Below are 19,582 nucleotides of genomic sequence, written 5' to 3' on the forward strand. Positions count from 1 at the left end.
CTGAGGTATTTTCAGCCTAATGCGGTCCTACAAAAACACCCTGTAGGAACTGAGCCATTCAAACCCATCTGAATCGCTTTGGTAAGTCAATAAAACTATTAAAAGTGTAAGTGGGTTATAACATACCATAAAAATGTTTAATTTTCTTAAATTTTAAGGTGAAAATACTTAGACGTGATGAAATGACAAGTAAATAACTTATTCAAAGTAATATCATACAAAAAGTAACATTGCTGATATTTTAAATTGCGATAGGAATGGAGCGCTCGTGTCATCGGCGCATTGTGGTATTTTATCGATAGTGCTCAAATGCACGCTGATTTTAAACATACAGCGACGTTTCCAGCGCTGCCCATGTAGCATCGCATAAACCGATTCAGTTGTTTTTCGATTTTCGCAGTGTTTTGACGCTCGTACGCTGCGTGAGTTTGTGCGTGTGAGTGCGCGTGTGTGCGAGGAGGCAAAGAAGAGGAAGCAAGAAGGAAGCCGCAAAAGGAAAAGCCAATTCCGAGAAATCTTATCAATGAGCCAAGAAGACGAACACTAAATGGAAAATAATCGAGATGCGTGTGTTTCAATAGAGCGAATTTAGTTTCTAGTTTCGGTTTCTTTCGGCACTTTGCTACGTTTCCTTATCGGTGTGATAGTTTAGCGCGTGCGTGTGTGTGTGCAAGTGTGTAGAAGTGTCGCCACGCCTACACGGGAAATGGCAGCAACGGTTTACCAACGCCTACATAGCGTCGCAGTCGGCGTCGGCAGCGCCGCTGGCAGCGCCATCGGCGGCGGGTCGGCTTCGTTTCCAGGATCTGGAGCGGGATCGGGTTCTGGATCTGGAATAGGCAACACTGGCAACACCTCCTCCTCTACCTCGTCCGCCCTGCTCAGCCACTCCCAGCTGACGCGCTCCCTGGAACGAATCCTGGAAGAGGCGCACTTCAGCGGCGAACTGATCCTGACCAATCGCAAGCTGAAGGACTTTCCCAGGACTGGAACGAAGTACTCTCTCACCGACACCGTCATCGCAGGTGGGTACTACTTTTGTACAGTGTATATTCGAAAGGGAGAACAAGGAAAAGGTGTTTTACAAGCAGGTTCCATGGCCGCAGACACAAGGGCTTAAAGTGTTTAGTTCACGAATCAAATTTAATAATGTAGAATTGCATAAATTATTTTTATTACTAAATACTAACAGAAATGTTGTTTGGTAATACATAATACTTAATACTTTGGAAATGGTCTTTAGGACATTGCTAGTTCTTAAATTAGTTTTGTTTTGACGTCAGAAAAAGTACAAGTACTGATAAATTATCATTATCATTTCATTAAATTGCTTATCGCAAATGTTTGGCGTATATGTATACCTTTAGGGTGCGGCATTTAAGAAAAGGAGGTGTGTTGCTGTTGCCGGTGAGCCACCGAAGTTTTTCCATCTCCGTTGCAGTGGCGAATTTTCCTTTTGTTGTTTGAAAATCAATAATTCGCAGCAGCCGTCGGAGGTTCATCCTTTTCCTCCTTTTCTGTCCTCCCATCAGCTGCTCTTTCTCTCTTCGGCTCTCCCATTCTCTCCCTTTTTGGACTGCGCTCAAGGACAATAATTACCGCCGTTTTTCGCTCTCCGCCACTTTGCACTATTCGTGTTATCCTTACTTATGTATTTTTATTTTCGCTACAGACGGCACGGCAATTTCGTCGAAGTTCAACCAACTTTCGTTTTTGTTAGGGCCAAAAAATATGCACCAGCAGAGAAATAGTAAGTGGGAAATACCCACCCAAAAGTCCACCCTCTCCCAGGACCCCGCCCCCTCTCACAGCTGCTGCTACCCTCGAACAGATGTTCTCACAACGGGACATGTCTCTCATCGATTTTCACTTGTGTTTGTTGTATACACATACAGTAAACGCTGTGAAAGGCGAAAGGACACGTAGATAAGGCTAGCTGTCATTTTCTAATCGCTGAATAAGCAAGATATGCCAATTTATCTATATCATTTTACTTAACCATCTTTCACAGATCGAAGATAATGTTCATTATTATATGATAAATATAACAAACTATGAAATACTATATACTACACTTTTAGTTTCTTGTTTTAATTACTTGCGCGAAGCAAATTCAAACTACATAGTTGTTATTATTCATTTGTAATAATCAAGACTGAGTTAAATTATGAACCAGAAATGTTTCAGAGGACGCACTGTATTTTGATGTATTTTCGGTGGAAATTTCTGGAATAGAAGGGAACTTTTTATTTTTGGACTGCGAAGATTAATTGCCTGGGCAGAGAGATAAAAATAAATTGTGTCATAAATTGAAAACTAATTTGGTATAGAATTCGGAAAGAACTCAATAAAAATTCCACTTAGCCCGTGCCTTTTATTTATCATCCAAAAATTGAAAATTAACAAAAATAAACAAATGAAAATTTTCAAAACGTATAGTTTGTCTATAGTTAATTCAATTAAGATTAAATATGATTAACGTCGTCACAAATTAATCAATTAAGTTAACTGCATGGAAATCTGCACTTCGTTATTTAAAAGAGAACGTAACGATTTTCTTGTAGTGAAAGTGAACATTAGGATATAAACAGTGTTTAATTTATTTAAACTAGAGAGATCAAATATACGAATATTTTAAAAGAATTTGAAAAAAAAAGTTTAGTTTTTCCCTTCCTAACCTAGGAATTATATTTTTAACTTCCTTCCAATTCGCTCCGCTCCCCGTTTTCCAACTACGTGACTTGGCTTTTGAATTAAGCTGTACAATCCGTGACTTATGGTCACGCGCTATCTGTTCGAAATGGGGAAACGATCCCTTCTTCTTTGGAAAACCCTTCCCCACATGGAGAGCCACAGAGCTTCCGGTTTTTCGTTCATAAGTTTCATGCGTTTTCTCACCAGCAATTGAGTCATTGGCTGCGAAGGCGTGACTAATTACTAATTAAAATGCTGAATTTGGTGTGAATGGACATGTGGAAAATGGTAAACATGGGGAAATCGAGATACGTTGAACCTCTCGTTAAGGGTAAATCTTTAGGGAAAATATTTGTAAATACACCCTAGCAAAGAACCTCTACAAATTGCCTCTTCGAGAACAATGAAGCCACCCTCTGCGAAGGGTTTTGCATGTGGGGGCGGTGGACTTTAAGAGGTGGCAACGGCTCTTAGCCTTAATGGCTTGCAACCACAAGGGTTTTGAGTTTCCAAGAAATCGATGATTCTAAAGCAAAAGAAAGTCAAAGAAACAAGAACAGAAACAGAAAAAATGGGGATACACGACCATTTTCCTTTCTTTATTTGCACGCATGCCATTTGCAACCCCCGAAATGGCATGAAGTTAAGTGGAATGGGCAGGCGCCTGTCAGCATTTCCTAAAATCATTTGTTGTTGCGGACACCCACCCACACTTTTTCGCATTGCATTCCTTTGGGGCGTTTAATTAACACGCGTGTCACGTAAATCAAACAGCACCATAAACAAAACCTAGACAAAGGCCGGCACAAGAAAGAGTCAATCGAGTAGAGAGAAAAATCAACAGCAGGAAATTGTTTAAAGTAATTGCATCGAGAAGGAAAATGCAAAAAACGAGTACAAAATTGCAGCTGGCCTCAGCAGAAATTGTGAGAAGAGAAGCGCAAGCAAATGCAAGAAGGTAGCAACAGAAGCAGCAACATGCCGCAGCAACTTCAACTCGCTGCAGCAGCAGCAACAGCAGCTGCGCAGACCGCAACATTGGCGCCGACTTAGGAATCAGCAGCTGACAAAAGTGCTGTTCACTGGGACTTTTTATAGCCATAAACAAGGAAGTTAGTACAAAAAACCTCGTTCTTGGTGTCCTTTAGCACATAAGTGGACAGCTGCTTCCTTTATTCGAGCAGCTAAGGAAAGTGCTGTCCACTATGATCTTTTATAGCCAGGGAGTTTTTGGATTACTTTTTAACACAAACTTTATTAACCTTTTTTTCATTATTTTGGATTAGTTTGTCGAAAGATAACTGCTGGTTTCCTTCGTCACTAAGTGGTTTCACAGTGATATAATAAAACCAAAGACCTTAGAATAATGTCCTAATGTTTCCTTTTCTTCAGCAGCTGGCGAACAGTTCCCAATCAGACTTTTTATAGCCACAATTCAAGAATTTAAAGATTACTTTATAAATTATACATATATGTATTACCAATTTTAATTTGTCTGAATGTAAGAGTTTTAATAAAAATTAAATATTACATTTTTTAAAAACCCTTTTAGTAGACCCTTGGAGAGAATTTTCTTGTAGTCATAATACTTTTCATGAATACTTTCGTAGACTGAGTGAAATGTCTGCCAAGTGACCGAGAACAAAAAATCTTTTCTGTTTGGAGAAGTCAAAGTACCGGCAAACAAAACAACAGCAAACTTATAGAGCGAGGGGAAATGCTTTTGTCGTGTGTATCCGACGCGTATATTTGTTGTTTGCATTGTAAATATGATGGGGCATAAAAAGACAGCTAGTCTGGTTTTTTGTACTTTTATTGCTATTTATTCTCTGTCTGCAGCAGACAAAAGAGGAAATGCGACCGCCGCAGCACGTCGCATATCTCCAGTGGCTGTCAAACTGCACGGTTCATGGCTTGCATGCACAATGCAGAAAGAAAAACATAAAAAATCATTGGACTTAGCGATGGTATCATGATAAAGTACTTCCCCAGAATTTCGATTGTGAAATAAATACTCAAGAAATGGATATGTCAAATAAAAATTAAACTATTACATTACAGACAATTGAACAAAACACACTACCTTCGGTATCCACCTACCTTCCCACAGAAATATTTTGTAATATTGAGTTGAATAGTGCCAAAATAAAGAAGACTTAGATACTTGGAAATTTATGGTATGGACTTTCCCACACTATTATAATGCCTTGCTTTCAGCTTCTTGGTAAACAAATTATTCAATGAGCAGGAACTACATATGTACACACACAATTTCTGGCCATTGCATATGGATCACGTACCCCTTATACATACTATATCCATTTCTAAATGCACCCCATTCTTATTGCGGGTTAAAAATAACATTATTAATTCAGCGATAAATGCAATTTGCTTGTCTCCTCGCTTGCTTATCTGCAGTTGAACGACTTATGTAGCTATATGTACATACATATATGTATATATTTATATATACGAACATATCTTGGCAAATTGAGGGCAGTACAAACTTGACACAGATAAACGCGTATTATGCATTGAGTCATTTCCATTCATTTATAAATGTAAGCATTATTTAACAGGCGACAGGCACTTGTTTCTAGTTTCTTAATTGCTGTGCACAGCACGCGCTCATAAAAGAGAATCTAAGAGAACAAAAAGATAGATCTGATTACAAGAACTCATTACAGTGGGCACACACTGCAATGAAATTTTAGCTCACATATTGTTAATACTTTATAAGAAATCACGCAAAAATCCTGTGCTTAGTCCAACCTTATCTACATACATATTGAGTGGTTAAATTTTGCCTAAAAACTATCATATCTGAGCTTCAAGAAGTGTTTTACGGATGAGGTACTACTGTAAGGAAAACCTTTTGTTCATTTGTTTGTTTTTGCATTGGAAATATGAGTGACTGAGGAAAACACAGCTGTTTGAATTTGGAAAAAAAACATTAATCAGCAGCACCAAGAAAAAAACAACGAAAACATACATAGCTGCTTCCAAATATTTGTTAAATTTTTGTTTTCCTGGATGTTTACACTTGGCCAACACAGATTTCCACTGTTTGCTCTGTGATTAAATGAGCATGGAAAACAGGCTGGAGATGAAGAAGAAATGCTACGCGAAATTACAGAGTCTTCAGTAAACAAAGTGGAACAGACTTCTAGGGAAGTGGGCGTGTGTGCTTGTCTTGGGAATTAAAATCGGTATGTATTTATTTATATACATAGTATGTGTGTATCTGTGTTTTGAGTGCTTCCAGCTTTCAATATCAAATAGTAATCAATCGACGGAGCAAGGCCCAAACGCGATTTTCCATATTATTTATTTTGATTAGTTTGATGTGCGCATTTAGTTGGGACATTGCCCTATATATGAGAGTGCTTCTCAAGTGGTTAAAATACAGTTCCAGAGAGTGTAATGTAAATAAACAAAACTTTATTGCTAAGTGGCTCGTTAGGGGTTTTAAGTCTGGAAGAATTGAGCATATTTCCATTCTGGGAAAATGTTATGCGATAAAAAATAGTTTAAGGAATGCCAATAATGGTTTGGTGGCTTATCAGCATTTATGTGTGTTTCCCATTCATGTAAGTATATACATATGTATAGTTGGCTCCCTACAGCATTTGCCTTCTAAAAATTACCATTAATTTTTTCCTGCCCTATGCATAATGATTCATATTTTCATCGCCCCACTTAAGGCACACCAATTTAGCAATAACACTCAGACAAATTAATTTCAATAAATCCATCAATAGAATCCACTGTTCCCGTTTGTGCCCCTTCGTTTTCCTAATGGTCAGTCAATATCAATGTACAGACATGTGGAGGCTTCCACATCCACATTCATATTCGGCAAAGTCGAAATAAAATACCCCGCGAGCCAAATAAAGTAGCGACGGCATGGGCAACGAGCTCCAGCTCCATTATGTGCTGGTGGAGAATCCGCCCACATGGCTACACCAGTAAGTTACGCAGAAGGCAACAGCTGAGGGAAACGATATAAAGCTCCATTTGCCAATACCGTTGGAGCGCCATCAATTTAATTTTTTGCTTCTTCCGGTTTGGGCCCACTCCCAATAAAATGGAAATGCCACTCAATGTCTGCCACATGATTTTTTTTTGTGGTTTGCACCTATTCACTAGCAGGGTATGTGCGGATATAAACTGTTAAGGATGATATTGATAGTTTTCTGAAATATTTTAATAAAGGCTATCATACTATTGCTTTTATCAAACAGATAGCAACGTTATCTTCATATCTATCTATTTATGGCATAATCTAGTCAATCGTAAAACTGTAAATATATTGCAATAATATATATGTTGCAAATGTTTTTTTTAGATATTTATTTACAAAAATGCCTAATTTTACGTGTGGTCCAAAATAAGAAATGTCTAAATTGACATTACTTTTAAATTCCACGCGCTATTTAGTTTTCTAGAGGAATTTATGTAAATGCAATTGTTTGAATATCTATTACCTCCAAGGAGCGTCATAACCGAGACGTTCCCTGCTCCACTAACTTCAAATTGTTCCACGGCTGTGCGTGCTCGTTGGCAAAGTTGACTTTGGGAGTTGCTTGAATCCATGCTTGTTCCAAATCCCAAGGCGCACCCAGTTTTCGGCTGGATAAAATGCCTGCCTGGTTCGAGGACAATTTCTGCAGTATTTATGGCATTATGGTGGGCCTCAGGCGGTCGGATAAAAATGGAAATTATAAAGTAACGCGAATATTATGAGACGCAAACAAAACAATGATGGCACTTTGCATTTTTTTCGGCGTGTCAAACAATTTGATTTATTTTGCGAGACGTAAAAAACACATTTTCGCCTGTCGCATTGCGTTGAAGTTGGCCAAAAGCCAGCTGGGGGTCAACAAAAGGGGGAATGAGCGGGGAAATAGAGTGGAAACTCTTGGAAAACTGCCAGTGAAAGCAGAATCGAGCAGGTGTCGGTAGAGATAAAAAATATCTTCGTCACGGGTCTGCAGGTTCAAAGTACAAAGTCGCTTCTGGTCCCATTTTGTCCTAAATTGATACCTCCGCATCAGGGAAATCCAATTTCCGCATCCTCGAACAACTTTTCAACCGAAGCCATCTCATCCCGACGTCATTGGCCGGCAAAGGTTTATTCAACTCAACAGGATGCAACAAAAAAAGGATTATGCACTCGTGAAAAATGTTGCAATCTTTATAGAAATGCTAAGATATATAGTTTGTAGTTTATTACTGTTAGTATACGTTGCTTTTTTAGTCAGAATCATTTATAATTTTTTGTTTGTAAAATAAGTCTTTCATAAGACACACATGTTTACCTTTTCTGTTAGTGTAGAACTGCTGCAGCTTTTTAGCGTTGCATCACTGTGAGCTCATATTGTATGCAACAGAAGTAGGAGCTCTCCATGTGGCAGGTTACTGTCTAGAAGCTACCGAAGTCAAGTTCCCATTCATTCAACAGCTTTGTTCGAAGGAAGATATATGTGCATAGTCTACAAAGTCTAGTCTCAGCGACTCCCCAGTGCGTAAATCAGTTCGCAGCTGTCGCCAGTCCGCAGTCAGTTATTCAGTCAGTTAGTCAGTCAATCAGTCACTTACCCAGGCCAGCCAGTTTTAGTTGCCCCATCAATTGCTCATTTCTGGTTTTCACTGTGTTTTTGGCAAGTTGCGTAAAATGCGCCTAAATGAAGGTGGGGGGCAGTACCAGACTGGTCCGCGGGTCGTTAATTTTTACGATATGGCTATTAAAATTCACCAACTTACGCACTGTTTGCCAAGCACTCTAACTACTTGAAAAAGGCGAAGAGCAGCAGACACCTTATTTAAATTTAAACATACTGGATTTCTACCATTTAAATATTGTAGGTATACGCAGTATTGTAATTAATAGTAAAATCAAAAAATTTGTTGTTCATCTGGCTCTAAATGAAAGGCAGAGATCCAAGTCCAATACATCCGCTGACTGAAAATCATTTCTTTGTTTGATCTCATTTTCCTATCGAACTGACTATTCTTGGAAGTAACTTCTAAACAGGCTGTTGCATATTGGATAATATGGAACCCCCGTTCCAAACTTCACTCCTTCATTTGGTTGGGTTCAACGGTATCCACTAGCATGCACATTATCATCATATTCCAATAGAGAAACAGTTATACCTATAATATTATATGAGTATATTAATATACACACATATATATATTATATAAATATATTTGTATTTGCATTGGTTAATACATATTTTAATTATCTCTATAATGTTAATGTTTCTTTTCTTACAATAAGTAGAAACGGAATTAAAAAAAGCATACTCATTATAGCATTATAGCAAGCATTATACTTTTGGATAATCTTAGTCATTTTGCAAGTGCAAAGAGCTTTCAATTAATAATACTTTTCTGTAAACGCTTATCTCGATCTGCCCAATTTTTCATTTCGTTTCATTACGCGATTTAACGTTGATTACGTTTGCTTTGATTTGCTACACAGAAAAAACGATTGGATCGCATTGTCTTCTAAATTAATAGCTTCCAATTTATATTTTACTAATGCTACGAACCTCATAATAAACAGAAAAAATAGTTCTGTAAAATAAATATTTAATACAAAATTAAAACAGTGTGCCAACGTGTCCTGTCAGTGTGCCACGGTATTTTTTATGTTTTCCTTCTTTTTTGTTGATTTATTCATAACCACTCCCCCACAAAGCCGCAGTTTTCGTGCTGTTTGCGCTCATTTTGCATGCGAATTCATTTAGTAAATTAATTGCCCACTCCAAACGCACTTGCCCACTTTTGGGAATTCTCTCCGGTATTACAAAGGGTATGCTGGGATTTCTAAGTCTTCGACTCTCCCCAAAGACAGCAATATCAAATTTGGCATAACATGTTGGGTAAATCGTTGCGATGCTAGTTATTATGTAGTTATTATTTGATGTAATTCTATAAAATCATATAAATAACACGAAAAGACCAGAGGGCATTCAAAAGTCGAGCAATGCGGTCTTACTTGCATTACTCTTCCTGTTGGCTGGAATGAGGCAAACCAAATTGCCGGCAGATTGAGGTCAGGCGCTCCACTGTGGCGTGGAGTGCAAATGGAAGTGCGTGTCAAATGGAATAAGGGTTCGGGTTCACTTAACATCCAACAACTTGAACCAAATTAGTGTATGTATGCCCTCTGCTTCCATTTACAGATCTTTCCCGGAATAGATTCGCCGAGCTGCCCGAGGAAGTGACTACGTTTGCCTTCCTAGAGACCCTGCTACTGTATCACAATACGATTCGCAGCATTCCGGAATCGGTGAAACAGCTTTCATCGCTCACCTATTTGGACTTGCGCAGCAATCAGTTGTCCTCGCTGCCCCGGGAGATATGTTTCCTGCCTCTTCAGGTTCTGCTGGTTTCCAACAATCGATTGTCTTCGTTACCAGATGAACTGGGTCGATTGGATCAGACGCTGACCGATCTGGATGCTTCGTATAATCAGTTGGCCAATCTACCCGCTCGTCTGGGGGAGCTTAGATCTCTGCGTTCGCTGTCGTTGAGGAGCAATCACTTGCTGTATCTGCCCAGGGAGCTTACCTGTTTGAGTTTGATTTCACTGGACGTGAGCAACAACAAGATCGCTAGCCTGCCTCTCGAGATTCGTCACATGAGCACTTTGGTAGAGCTCCAGCTAGAAAACAATCCTCTGACCTCGCCTCCAGCTAGTGTAAGTTTATATCATGAATATTTAACAAGAATACCATATATTAAATTACCCTTCCTTAATACCTTGTAGCTATGCATGCGAGGCCTGGTGCACGTGTTTAAGTTTTTGGAAACGCAGGCCACCAAGGACGAGAAGGGATCGCGCTCAGGTGGAAACTATGATGGATACACTACATTGCGAAGAGCTCCACGGCATAATTCCAGCGGTAATGTCCTAGAAGCTAGCACCACTGGCAGCACTAATAACCAGCGGAGACATCAAGTCGACTCGGGATATAACACAAGCGATGGTTTGGACAAGCGCTGGTCGCACGATGCTCCTGCTAAATCGAAAACGGATTCACCGCTGCACTGCGTTTCCAATTCGGCAGCTGCAACTTTGCCCAGGTCGCTGCCAAGTGCGGTTCATTCGCAAGCAGATCTAATGGACGCATCCCTAACCTCCAGCACTAGTACCATTGTGGATGAAAGTCTCACTCTGAGTCCCACAGCTTCGCCCTGCAAGTTGAGCTATGCACACTCAAATAGCTCCAGTAATGGCTCGTCGCCAGATCAGGACGACGACATAATGCTGGACCACCAGGAGCGAACTGTTCACCACGCTAATGGAAAATCCGGAAAAGGCCTGGGCAATATTCAGACCTACAAGTGAGTAAACTAGTATTTTTCTCATAAATTTATTGCTTTTTTTTAAATTTATGCATTTCATTTTGAAAAAAGGGAGTACAAGGAGGCCCTGAAGCAGCAGCGGAACCAGGAGAACAGCGTCTATAAGCAAAAGCATCCGAATGCCAACCACAGTCCCAATGACGACGAAGATCTTTCTCCCTCACCGACGGGCATTTCAAACGGATCTTCCTCGAACACATTGCCAAAGTCTATCATGAAACAAAATAGCAACCAAATTGGTCACAATGGGAATGGAAATGGAAGCGCGAACGGAAATGGAGTCGATGATGTTGTTATACCAAAGAAACCCATCCAGAAGGTGATTCCCTCTCGAATTACAGAAATAAAGCCAGCATCCACAACCGGCATTCCCTCCGCAAACTCATCGGATTGTTTGGGCTACGTAAAGCCACAGAGTCCCATGAAGAATGGCACAAGCAAATTTAATACGTCCAATGGTGGAGGGGTGCCCCCAGTGGGAATCGCCAGTAGCACCACCATCAAATCACCAGTCAGCTCCACCACAAAACTGGGCACAGTAAAGACACATCGCTCGGTTACCTGGAACCATGACATCCCCGCGGAGAAGCTTAGCTTCACCATGCGCCGGGAGTTTGATCGCCAAAGGGAAGAAACCGAATTGATGTCGCAGTTAAGAACTGTAAGTGTGAAGGGAATTCTTAAAAATTATGACTATAGTTAACACATTGCTTATATAGATAATTGAAACGCGTCTGAAGATGACGTTGCCTGTGGATATAGCCTCTGCTTTGACGGATGGTGTTATTCTGTGTCATTTGGCCAATTATGTGCGTCCGCGATCAGTGGCCAGCATTCATGTGCCATCTCCCGGTGTCGTAAGTGTTTTGGAATTTTCTTCAATTTTGCATTTTATTTTATTCTTGTTTTCTGCCTTTCAGAATAAGTTGACGATGGCCAGGTGCCGGCGGAATGTGGATAACTTTCTGGAGGCGTGTCGACGCATTGGCGTAGATGAGGTGTGTAGAAAAATGATTTTCTTATTATAGAAGTATAGTGCATTTTGAAACGAGACTCTTTGAAATATATGAAGATGAATTATTATTAACAAATTCTTGTATACCCTTTCAAAAAGAAAATTTATTTGAATCAGAAGTCCGTGCGTTAGTTTCTACGCAAATTAGTATTTTAGTTTTAGAGTTGTATTTCTATTGCATATCATATATGTAACTACCATACAAATAAATGAAAATAACTGTAACATCGATGGTTTTGATGAGAAAATTTCCTTATTCAGTATAAAATAGATTCTGACAGTAAACAAATAAAATCTTAATTTGTCATAGGAAAAAAATTAATTAAAAATAATAGAAAGTTGTTTTAGATGCTCTTTTTTTATGCATCACTTAATTTTCTAATAATATCTTTACTGCGGGGGTATATAAACAAACTTCGGCTTGTTATTGACTATTTATTGAAGTAAGTGGCTTAAAAATGACTGGAAGTAATAAAAATTCTGTTTTAATTGACTCAAGATGCACTGTACTCTGAATTTGTTTGTTCTGTAGTTCTAGTTAATGTTTAGCTTAAAGGTTCAAGGTGGCGTTGGTTGAATGCTTTATTATCCTGAGTGCTTTCGATTCGCTTTTTGGCCTAGACAATTTTAGTTTACATTTAAGTGTATTTGATCCCCAACACACACACAAAGACACACAACACAAACACATACACCCACATAAATTACCCCAGTATACAAACAAGAAACTGATGCATCTGTTATTGGTGTTGGTTGCAGGAGTTGATTTGCTCCTGTGAAGATGTTGTGCCACAAATTGAACCGCAACAACCACAATTGCCACGTGCTGACGATGACTATGATGCTGATGTTTATGTCCAAGATGATGGCAGCAGCAGCAATGACAGCAGCCACATGCAATGCAGCGACGATTGCAACAGCAACAGCAACCATGTTTATAGAGTTCCCAATGCATTGGCCCTACTGCGCACAGTGTCCGCTCTGATTGCCATGGATGAAAATCCGTATCATAAGCAGCTTCATCATCATCTTCAGCTGGAGCAGCAACACTTCGAGCAAGAGCAACTCAGTGAGCCAACTACCTGCAGCCAACAGCAAGAACAGATGTTGCAGTTGCAGCAGCAACAGCAGCAGCTAGACCATGTATTGTATGAGAATGGCCAGCCAAGGGCTGAAAATGATGATGGGGTTGAGGATCATGATGATGATATGGGCAAACGCCAGCAGCAACTAGCGACAGTGGGTCAAATGCTGCTGAAGGCCAAGCAAAAAACATATGAAAAAATAAAACACAATCTGCTCAGTGCCCATGGTCAGCATAACTTCCAGGGCAATAATAACAATAGAATGTTGCACACGATTGTGGAGAATGAGCATGATGTGGCCGCTGCAGGACCGGCGGGTCATTATCAAATAATAGACGAAAAACAAGAGGAACCGCACCAGCAAAAATTAGAGGACTCGAAGGATGCAGCCGCACTGGGAAACGCAACCAAGGAAGCCATCAGCAAGCGGATCGAGTTCTTCGAGCAGCAAAAGAGCGGAAAACAAAAGCTAGAGGTCTTCAGCATCTACTTACCGAAGGAGAAAACCAAGGGACTTGAGCTTGAGCAGAAAATAAAAGCAAAAACCAACGAAGCTGGATCTTCAATATTAAAGCATGACTCCCACACATTGACAGTGATCCTGTCATGCGTTTTCATCGCCACCTTCCTTTGGCTGGTATTTTTCCCGCTGCCTGGCTAGTCTATATAGTACAGCTTCATTTCAATAACGCCTTGGTTTGCCAGTAGAGTTAAGATCTAAAAACAATAGAGTTAAAGCTGCTTTTGCGCTTTTTCATTGGGTAGTGAATTCTTGAGGCTGCTTTTGTTTACTGCTTAGGATTACGTCCCATATTTATGAAAAAGTCTATATCAAGTTTTTAACCTAAGAAATTGAAATTCCCCAAAAAGACAAGCAGAAAACTTTGAGGCATTTAATGAGAGGAAACGTAAAGACTTCAAATCAATATTTGGCTCCTATTTCTATATAATTATTTAAGGGTGTGCGCAATCATATATAAAATATATTCTCATTGATTAGTTCAAATGTAAGTTCCATAAATTACGAATGCTCTATTTGCGTTTCAACCTAAAGTTCCTTTTAAAATATCTTTCTAGAATTATCATGGTTTTTATAAATTAATTTTATTATTTAAAACTATTTATATTATTCATCTGAATATAACTAACATCCACAAATACGTTATGATAACTAATAGAGACTGTTCTAAATTTAACAGATTTTATAAAGACCTCCGGACTAAATATTTGTATAATATTTATATTATTAATATGTAACTTTATTTAGCGTTTTATAAATACATATTTATTTTTATATTACCTACATATAACTCGACTATAAGCAAAGCTATCTTTCAACAACTTCGATTGTGCATACCCGCAGAAAATAATTAAAATAGAGCCGTTTTATAAGTACCCCCCGAGTAACCGCATATTCCTAGTTCATGTACAAGCTATTGAACTCTAAATTGGATTTAGAATTAAAGAAAGAAATTCCAAACGTACATTTGCTTAACCACGTCTCAAGTCGTGCTGAACTGAAAAAACATTAACAATGCGCTTCATTTCACTAAATTTTGCAAACCGTTTAAAGTGATTGACTTAAGTTACAACGAAACTAAATCGATTTAAGTTCCATTCATATAGAACATGAATTATTGTAGAAATAGGAACGATACAATAACAAACACATGTACTAGGTAGAAAGTTACGATAAAAGAACAGGAAACACACTTGTTACAGATTGATGGACAGCGAAAACTCTTGTAGTAAGTGTAAAAGGGAACTACTGGAGGAAGGTGAAGCTGTGAGGTTTTACTTGAAGCAGGGACACTCAAAATAGTTGTAGCAGTTATATATGAAGAAATAAATCTATAGCCCAACAATTTACCCGTTTCAAAGGATTCGTTTGACCAGAGAGAAATTAGAGAGAAGTCTATTTTGTCAAGTACACAGCATTAAGTGAGTCGTGTTGTGTTTAAATGATTTTTTAATACATAATAGAGCTAGAAAAGCATTCAAAATTATTCCATCGTGCAAGTACTTTTTATGTACAAATTAATTGTGTCAAAATAACAAAATATGTGAATATTTAAAAAGTGCACACCCAAACGTAACTTTCTATTGTGAATCAATTCAAAAGCGCACACTTTTATGGAACGACCACGTAAATATAAATAATAATCACAAAACAGTGCCTTTGAATGAAGAGCGGCGACAGTCTAGTCTGCCCAAATGATCTATTATAATCTATCCTTCTAAAAGCAATAATTTTGAAAACGACGCATTTCTGTATCTATTTAATTTGCAACCCAGTTCACACAACCTAATTTCAAAATGTGCTTAAAACATTCCTAACATTATTAATAGTTTATTAATTTAGGCAAACTAATGTACTTAAACGATGAAAAATGAAATCTAATCAAATTTCTAAAAGAAACACTATCTCCAACACTCAGAAGTAAAAGATAAAAATATATATTTATCTAGCGTCTAAAATCAGAAATATATATTTTGTCTAACAAAATTATTAAAGGGAAGACAAAGCATTGAGGCAGCTGTAATCAGTCATACATTTTTATGAAGAACAACACGTATTTAACATGCATATACTAAAGAATATATAAGAAATCTCCAAAATAAGAATTAAAGCCAAAACTTTTTTTCAACATTTGTCAGTGGAATATTCCATACGCATATACTTCCAAACCAATGAAAATGAAACCCGTTGCATTTAAATTTAAGCACAAAATGTCAAATAAGCGCTATATATACAAGTGAAAGAGCAAAATATACGACAAATATACCAAACACAAAACGTTTACAGTTTTACAGTAATTGTGTCTTAGCTAAGACTCGAACCATCGGTGCAGATTATTATTTCACTGATACCTGATCCAGTTGCTTCCAAACTGTGAAGTTTAATAAATAAAAGCAATTTTTGCAATCATTTATAAATTTACCGAATTTAATTTAAACATTTTAAAATACTGTTGAGTTTACCACAAACTTATATTCTTTAACAAGAATCAGTAAATCAGGAATCAATATTTATATATTTAAGTATAGTAAAAGCGTTAAATCAGAGATACTTAAATAATTTCATAGATTGCATTGATATACATATCTGACTTCCGTAATAGGAATAAAATAATAACACTTTTCTTTATTAAACGACTGGAGGAGTACAACAAAGCAGGATTCCCAAATTTTTTCTTAATACTTAATGTATTTGTGTAAATCTTATTTTTGTAGAATCTAATTTGCTGCGCTGCTGACGTGCTGGAGGGAAAAGGTGCCGTCCAAGTGGCCATTACGGTGGGTGAGCTTTTCCGACTTCATGGAAATGGTGGCTGCGGCAGTGGCAACAGCAGTGGAGCCGCCACGCCCACGAAGTCGCCCACCAGAACGACACGTACCACACTGTCGCCAACGCCATTGGCTTAGGATCGGTGGAAGCAGGACATGGATGTTGAATCGGTACTCTAGGATATTCCGCTCATATCTGGATGAGTTAGCGAAATGGGTTTCCTAATGGCCGCCATATACGAACTTACATAAAATACATGCCAAATGTATAATTTGTTGACACATATATCTCACTCATTTTTCTAGGTTCGTAGTTCATTTATGTAGATACACAACAACACTTACAAGGAACACTTAAAGAAACCAAAATACAAAGAGCACAAAGCAATCCAACATATATCGAATCAGATCACACAAGTCACAAATTATTTATGCGAGTTTTTGTTTTGTGCAATTGTTTAGATTTAATAATACATGTGCTACAATCGTCGTCATGTTTTTTTGTTACAATTTTCCTATCACACCCATACGAGCGAAATATCGGGCCAAAATTACGACTAGCGATTAGTTGCATATTGAATACTGTTTTAAGTATGAATCACATATGTATGAACATCCAAATATTTAGATATTTATCAAATTATTATTATGGCATATTTATTATGTAGCTTAGATGTAGATCTACGATTAACTGTGGTACACATTTTCTACCGGCGCTGCATCATTTCTACGAATCGAATTGTACTAGACACCTAAGTCTTGGATTATACAAATACTATATATATATCAAATAAAAGCAAAGGAAAACTGTCATACGTAAGAACTATTTTCTTTTTATCGGGGGAAATATTTTGTTTGCCTGCTCGACGAAAATTGGCAGAAAATGCCAACAGCTGTGGCGCAACAAAAAATGGCGTAAAAATCCTGAAAGTTTTCTTTTGTAGTTTCAAAATTTGCATAATGCGCCAAACAAACCATTGACTTTTTGGGGGGTGGGAGGTGTAAGCGGAATCAAAACTGCTCAAGCGAAAATTAAAAACACTCGACACATCCGCCAGTTCTGTTTAGCAGCTGCTCCAATGGCAGTCATTTCGGTAACTGAAATGTTTGGAAAGTTGACTGTAGAACAATATCTATCTTTCTAAAGTAGTTTTTTAATAATAATACATCTTTTGTATGAAAGAATTTTATTTTGGAATTATTTAGTAATGGTTAGTGAATAGTTTATCACTTTTGTGCTAGTAGCAAAAACATCTGAAACTTTCAGCTATTTGTGTCTCATCAATTAGTCAGGACGTAACCTAAGCAGCACCTATTACTAATTTACGCCTACGGCATGAAACAAGGACACAGGACAAATAAAGAGACCTGGGCAAGAGACAGTTTGGGAATCGAGTGGCTCTGAGTCATTTATCACTGTGAAATTTATTAAAATGATTATCTCGTATCTACATTTCGCACGGAATGCCTAATTTTTTCCAGGACAAAACAACACGCGCCTTCTTCTGAACTTCAGTTTGTTAGGACTTTTTTTGTGGTTTCCTATTAGGGGTACTCCGGCAGTTTTTGCCATTTCCAGCCACTGATAAGGAACAAAGCGTCCCAAAAGTGAGAGGGTGCACTTAGAAAAATCTTTCCGATTTTAGTCTTATTATTAGTTTATTAGTAGAATTTAATCATCAGTTCATGAAAATATGATTATACATATATGTATAATACATGTGGCTTTTAATAGTTACATATGTACACATATGTGAATATGTAATGAACGCTCACGTATTTGGTCACTCAAAATATAAATGTCTCAAATGTCTTTCAGTGTTATGGGCGCAATTTTTGGTGTCCCTCGGCTGGGGCCATAGTTTAATTGTGACATCCGAACAACTCCACAACCCCTCCGCTGGAATAACGCCTCAGGAGAGGGCAATTAGTTGAACTGCGCCCTGGGGAATTGAGATAATTAAAATGACTTCCAGTGCTGCTGCTACATGCGGAAATATTTTTTAGCCAAATAATCTGATTGCTCCTACATCAACTGTGTCAGCTCTGTGTGTTCTTGTGCGTTTGCTCATAGACCTTTTGAGAAACGAAACAGAATCAACATTTGCATTCAATTCAATGGCAAAAAGCACTTTAATTTATTTACCCCCATTGAAAGTCATTTCGTTCTAATCCTATTAATTCAAATTCAAACACTTTTACCACCGCATCAAACAGAATTGCTTTTTGAAAGAGCAAGACGAGGGGTAGAAATGTTTGGCTGTTCTTTTTGTGGGCGAAAAAATTGCATTTCATTGTTTTCAGCAATCGGAAAATATTTTACCTTGGCAAGGGATAGCTTTTCAGCTATTGTGTTCCGAATTCAGGAATTCAGTACTACCACGAACTAAAGTTAGACGCAATGAAAAGTAAACTAGAAAATGCAATCACGGCGACAGCTTTTGCCAAATGACATTTCCGAGTGTTTGATGTAGATTCGTTATTTTTAATTCAAAATGAATTTAGAAAAAAATGCTGCAGAAACCAATTCGAAGACATTTTTAATTTTACAATCCACAGGGCGATCCTTAATTTATTTTCAAAGTGATAAATTATTGGTTTTGTTAGCCAGTAAATATTACAATGAGTATTTAAAAATCCAATCCCTATTAGTAAGTTAAGTGAATATATATAGAGCTCCTACATTGAATTACACTAATTACAGCTATAAATAAATCATTTAATATTTGCGAAAACCATAAATCCTTTAATTTTATTTATACCTAAAGTATATAACAATTTTAATTTGTTTGTGGCTTCAAAGCCGCCGAATTATCCACTTGGCTATGCCCTATTTTAATGCATTTCAGCCCACTCCATTTATCCCCAACAGGCATCATAATGAAGATGAATTTTTGTAGATTGTGTATTTATCCGGTTCGTGAAGCAATTTCATGCTATTTGTTTGGCCAAAGTTCCAACTGAGTTGATTTTCCGGCTTTCATTACGCCTTGGGCCACAGTGTAGGCGAAATTTAAATAATACAAAAAAGAATATATATATACATATATATATAGATCTAGGCGTAGGAAAGGGTCTTTAAAATGCCTTTTTGTGGGGGCTACAGACACCATTAAAT

The 19,582-nt window shown here is 37.9% G+C and overlaps 1 protein-coding gene across 4 annotated transcripts; it reads left to right on the top strand.

Moving 5' to 3' along the window:
* Nucleotides 1-369: 369 nt before the first annotated feature.
* LOC6529472 (leucine-rich repeat and calponin homology domain-containing protein) lies at nt 370-17,284 on the top strand. Of its 4 annotated transcripts, XM_002090438.4 has the most exons (8): nt 370-1,025; nt 9,891-10,408; nt 10,478-11,055; nt 11,128-11,737; nt 11,796-11,933; nt 11,997-12,074; nt 12,851-13,813; nt 16,411-17,284. In XM_002090438.4, exons 1-8 carry the CDS (start codon nt 707-709, stop codon nt 16,600-16,602), a joined length of 3,396 nt encoding a protein of 1,131 aa, XP_002090474.1. In that variant the 5' UTR covers nt 370-706; the 3' UTR covers nt 16,603-17,284. The 4 variants fall into 4 exon arrangements, with proteins under 4 accessions (XP_002090474.1, XP_039229075.1, XP_015052368.1 ...); XM_039373141.2 differs by lacking the exon at nt 16,411-17,284 and having other exon boundaries at nt 12,851-15,973; XM_015196882.3 differs by lacking the exon at nt 12,851-13,813 and having other exon boundaries at nt 374-1,025.
* Nucleotides 17,285-19,582: the final 2,298 nt, after the last annotated feature.

Source organism: Drosophila yakuba, chromosome 2R (assembly GCF_016746365.2).
Source record: "Drosophila yakuba strain Tai18E2 chromosome 2R, Prin_Dyak_Tai18E2_2.1, whole genome shotgun sequence".
In the NCBI taxonomy this organism is placed as follows: Eukaryota; Metazoa; Arthropoda; class Insecta; order Diptera; family Drosophilidae; genus Drosophila; species Drosophila yakuba.